We start from the raw sequence: 4,749 nt of genomic DNA on the forward strand, positions 1-4,749 counted from the left end.
TATATATTATTGAATGTTGTGTTTATTAAATATAATACGCAACAAAATTCAATAATTTTATTAAATATTATATTTTATAATATAATATATTTATCAAAGTAATGTATGTTTCTGAAATATATAACTTTTAATAATATGATCCAGTAAAAAAAAAACTTTTAATATGATTTATTGTATAAATGCCTCGATGGTCTTATCAATTTTATTTTGGCTACATGAAAAAAGCTCAAGACAAGTAACCTTGTAACCTGTAAGGCTTGTAATATAGTAAGTTGTAAATTGCAGAGGTGCCAACTGCGAAGGATCGTAATTCCTAAATATTCTTTGTCACATTTTATGACTCTCTTCTCTTGAGTGACGAATTAGTGTATAAATAAATAAGCAGCTTCTCCAAATCCAATAGCATTAAATTCTTGTCTTCCTCCCAATTACGATTCTCTCACACACATGTTCCCTCCTTAGTACTTTCTCTCTCACTCTCTAACTTTGTCCTCTGTCACTCAAAACCCATTCTCTAGTTTCTAACACACAAACACTCTCTTTTTGTTTCTTTGTTTTGATTTCAACCACAACCATGTTCTCAGTATACGACGCCGCTTTCGTCGACACAGAGCTCTCCAAACGCACTTCAATCTTCGGCCTCCGCCTCTGGGTCCTCATCGGCATCCTCGTCGGATCCCTCATCGTCATCACCCTCTTCCTCCTCTCCCTCTGCCTCACCTCCCGCCGCCGCCACCACCACCACCACCACCACAAGCACCGCCGTCACCCCACTCCCCCAATCTCCAAAGAAATCCTCGAGATCGTCCACGTCCCCCCACCCCCCGACACCGGCCACCTCCCCCCTCCTCCTCCACTGCCGCCAAAACCCGACCACCCTCGCTCCGCCGCCATGGCGGCGCTCTACTCTAGCGGCGAGAGCAGAGCAGCCGCGAGCGTGTGCGAAACGGCGTCGTCGTCGCTCGGAAGCGGGAGTGTGGGCCCCGAAGTGTCACATCTCGGGTGGGGAAGGTGGTACACGCTCCGAGAACTCGAAGCCGCCACTAATGGGTTGTGCGAAGAGAACGTCATCGGCGAAGGTGGCTACGGAATCGTGTACTGTGGCTTGTTGCCCGATGGCACAAAAGTTGCTGTTAAGAACCTTTTGAATAACAAGTACGTTTCTCAGAAATATTCTAATCTTTCTTATTTCATGCTTCAGTTTCGTCATGTAGTAATTTGAATTAAGTGAGGTCAGCTACATGAATCACGCGATATACGGATATGGATCACAAGATGTTGTTGGACTCTGTTAAAGACCAAATTTTTAGAAAAAAAAATGATAGAGAATGGGTGTTAGAAACTAGAGAATGGATTCGATTCAAATAACTTTGTCCTCTGTCACTCAATAACTTTGTTTTATTTATTGTGGGAATTAATTAGGGTGGCTGAAGAATAAATGAAGCTTCTGTGACAGTGGTGTCTGTGCGAACTGGGTTTTTTTAATTTTTTTCTTTGTTATGGGTCAAATACTAGCGGGGTCTCCCAAGCTATTAGGTGAGAGACTAATCTAGTTTGCGGTTCATGACTATTCTCACCGCCTACTCTTTGGTGTTTTTTTTTTTTTTTTTAATTTGGTTGTCTGAGAAATAATTTTTGTTTTTTCTTCATGGTGTTGTCTATGTGGTTCTTTGGTAGTATTTTGAATCTGGCATTGGAAAAAGGGAAATGATTTATTTTATTTTATTGGTTTTGGGGTTTTGAAAAAGAAAAGAAAAGAAAAAATTGCTTGGGTTGAGCTAATTGAATGGTTGTGTTAGTTTCTGGAATGCGGCTTTGCTTGCTTGAAGTAAACTGATGCTTATTGTGAACAGTGATTGTGTTTTTCTATTTTTGTTTTTCTTCTGTTTTACTCTTGCTGCTACTGTTTTGTACTTTTTTAACCTGTTTTCTTTTTGGAGTGTTATCCTTGTCTTGTGATGCTGGGTGTTGTGTTGTAAAAAGTCGCTTACTTATGTGAAGAAAAGAATCGTTTTTCTTTTCGCCTCCTTGTTTGTTACTACTGAATTGATAATGTCGTTGTCACATTCAGGAGTTTTTGTACTGTCATATGTTGTTGGGTTTTTCCATTACTTTCTTTCTTTGATTACTTACTGTTGCTGTATAGTGAGAATAATGTGATCTTGTGATTGTCTTTCTCTTAAGAAGTAAGTGCTTAATATTTAACTCATTTTCAGGGGCCAAGCTGAGAGAGAATTTAAAGTAGAGGTAGAAGCAATTGGTCGTGTGCGGCACAAGAATCTTGTTAGGTTGCTTGGATACTGTGTTGAGGGGGAATACAGGTATTTTTTTTATTTTTTCATTTTGAACATTGAAGCTATAAAGTTTGTTTAGTTTAAAGAATGTAAGATTTGAACTTTGAAGTATGTATTCAATGTTCATATTGCAGGATGCTTGTGTATGAATATGTCAACAATGGGAATCTAGAACAGTGGCTTCATGGGGATGCTGGACCTGTAAGCCCAATGACATGGGATATCCGAATGAACATTATATTGGGCACGGCAAAAGGGTACTATATTCATGGTCTAGCAGGCATTCACTGGTAAACATGTCAATGCTTGAAAGGTTTTGATCACAGTAATTTGTGTATCTTTTCAGATTGGCTTATCTTCATGAAGGTCTTGAACCAAAAGTTGTCCACCGAGATGTGAAATCAAGCAACATACTGATTGATCGCCAATGGAACCCAAAGGTTTCTGATTTTGGGCTTGCTAAGCTTTTGTCAGCTGATCATAGTTATGTCACTACTCGAGTGATGGGGACATTTGGGTTAGTATGGTTTAACTAAGCATTTTCCTAGCTTTGTTGCCAATTATAATTAGTTTCAATACCTGTAAGAGCAAAATGTGTTATTAGTCATTCTTACTCTCAAATTTAAAGTCCACAGTACTGATTCTCTCCCCTTTCTTTTTCTGCAGTTACGTTGCACCAGAGTATGCATGCACTGGAATGCTGACTGAGAAGAGTGACGTGTATAGTTTTGGGATACTTATTATGGAAATAATTACTGGAAGAAGTCCTGTTGATTATAGTAAACCACAAGGAGAGGTTAGAACTTAGAAACCTTCACCAACACACTCAACAGTTTTGAGATTGTTCATTTTATACTTATCTATGCAGTTCTTTCTCTAGTTTCCCCTAACTGTGGAAGTTGGCATTGTTGCAGGTTAATTTAATAGAGTGGTTGAAAAGTATGGTTGGGAATCGAAAATCTGAGGAAGTAGTTGATCCTAAGATTGCTGAAAAGCCATCTTCAAGGGCTCTTAAACGGGCTTTGTTGGTTGCTCTTCGATGTGTTGATCCTGATGCGGCAAAGAGGCCTAAAATAGGACATGTGATCCACATGCTCGAGGCTGAGGACCTCTTATTCCGTGATGTGTGTTCTTCTCCCTTCTCAAACTTTACATTTTAGTTGACTGAACCAATAATAAGAAAGTTCAATTTTTTGTTGTAATCTGATGCTTATATCTTTTCTTTCATCCTTCTTGTCTGTAGGATCGAAGGAGTGGAGGAGAATCTTCCCGTTCCCATCGCGATTATCAACTAGAGCATAAGGACTCAAGATTAGATAAAAGGAAGATAGGTGGAGAGATCACTGATCAAAGTGAAGATGATAGTACTACTAGTAGTAGACATCACCCTCAGCCCACTAGATGGAGATAACTGAAAAGCAATGTGCCATATTATTTTTCTTCCTGGTAGTTTGCCAATATATTTTTACTTGAATGATGAAAGAAGCAATTAGTTTTCCCCCCATATTTGCATAATGTCCCCAGTTGTAACCTACCTCAATTTGGGATTCTTTTGTATACTCTGATTCACTACTATAAAATTCAAAATTGTTTGTCTCTGTTTACAAGACAAATTTGGATAAGCATTACACAAAATTAGTACTCTTCCCATGTGGTCAAAATATGTTATCCACCACCTTTGTCTCCCATATTTTGTTTTTAGCATTGCCTCCTGGTCCCATCATATGTTGGATAGCATTTTATCATTTATGAGTGCAGTTGGTGGGTCCAGTTGGATGCTTCTGATCACTAGGCCCACAATGAATCCAGCTACTTGATGGAAACAATTTCAAGCTTTTAACATCATTGCCAACTTCATAGTTGGATGCTTATGAAGAAATCAAAATGCTGGCTAGCTAATCAATATCAACTGTATCTCCTACTTCTTGTCATGAATGGCTTAGATTTCCCAAATGGAACAACTGGCACTGGGAGCAGGGAAGTGTGCAGGAACTTGGTCATAGGTTTTGGTTTCATTGTCAATGCCAGACTTGCCATTACACACTTTTGTCATTAGAAAGCAACCGGCACTGATTGGTGCCTTGAGTATGAGCGTATCTTGGGGACACCCTTTTTTTTGTCTCTTCTTGCATTCTTCAATGGTTAGTTAGTTTCTCATGACTCTTGACTTCACCCCTTGAAATGCTTAAAGCCTTAAACCACTGTCGTGTTAATTTCTCTGTACTTTGGAACCTGACATTGACATGGATTAGTAATAATCATCAAAACCACCAAGAAAGTTTTTGTCAAAAAATGGCATTTGTCAAGCTACATTGATTATTGAGTTTTTGTCAACTGTGGACCCTTTGAGAATAAACTAACATTTATGTGTTTATCCTTTCCTGATATTTCTTGTTTTGTTATTTTTATAGCCTTTCAAAGTGTCAAATGGGTAATCATACTACCATATTCTTAA

General features: G+C 38.6%; 1 protein-coding gene across 1 annotated transcript; it reads left to right on the forward strand.

The window, feature by feature from the left end:
- Positions 1 to 277: 277 nt before the first annotated feature.
- LOC114390362 (probable serine/threonine-protein kinase At1g01540) lies at positions 278 to 4,418 on the forward strand. Its single transcript, XM_028351080.1, has 7 exons — positions 278 to 1,155; positions 2,217 to 2,321; positions 2,429 to 2,551; positions 2,641 to 2,811; positions 2,961 to 3,090; positions 3,209 to 3,418; positions 3,538 to 4,418. Exons 1-7 carry the CDS (start codon positions 575 to 577, stop codon positions 3,703 to 3,705), a joined length of 1,488 nt encoding a protein of 495 aa, XP_028206881.1. The 5' UTR covers positions 278 to 574; the 3' UTR covers positions 3,706 to 4,418.
- The last annotated feature ends 331 nt before the right edge of the window (positions 4,419 to 4,749 follow it).

The sequence above is a fragment of the Glycine soja genome, chromosome 16 (genome assembly GCF_004193775.1).
Source record: "Glycine soja cultivar W05 chromosome 16, ASM419377v2, whole genome shotgun sequence".
In the NCBI taxonomy this organism is placed as follows: domain Eukaryota; kingdom Viridiplantae; phylum Streptophyta; class Magnoliopsida; order Fabales; family Fabaceae; genus Glycine; species Glycine soja.

What these genes read in the sequence shown, in the direction of transcription:
- LOC114390362 (XM_028351080.1), top strand. Translation starts at nt 575, where the DNA reads ATGTTCTCAGTATACGACGCCGCTTTCGTCGACACAGAGCTCTCCAAA. An exon ending in TGTGTTGAGGGGGAATACAG is followed by an intron (nt 2,322 to 2,428) that starts GTATTTTTTTTA and finishes TTCATATTGCAG; the next exon opens with GATGCTTGTGTATGAATATG. An exon ending in AGGACCTCTTATTCCGTGAT is followed by an intron (nt 3,419 to 3,537) that starts GTGTGTTCTTCT and finishes TCTTGTCTGTAG; the next exon opens with GATCGAAGGAGTGGAGGAGA.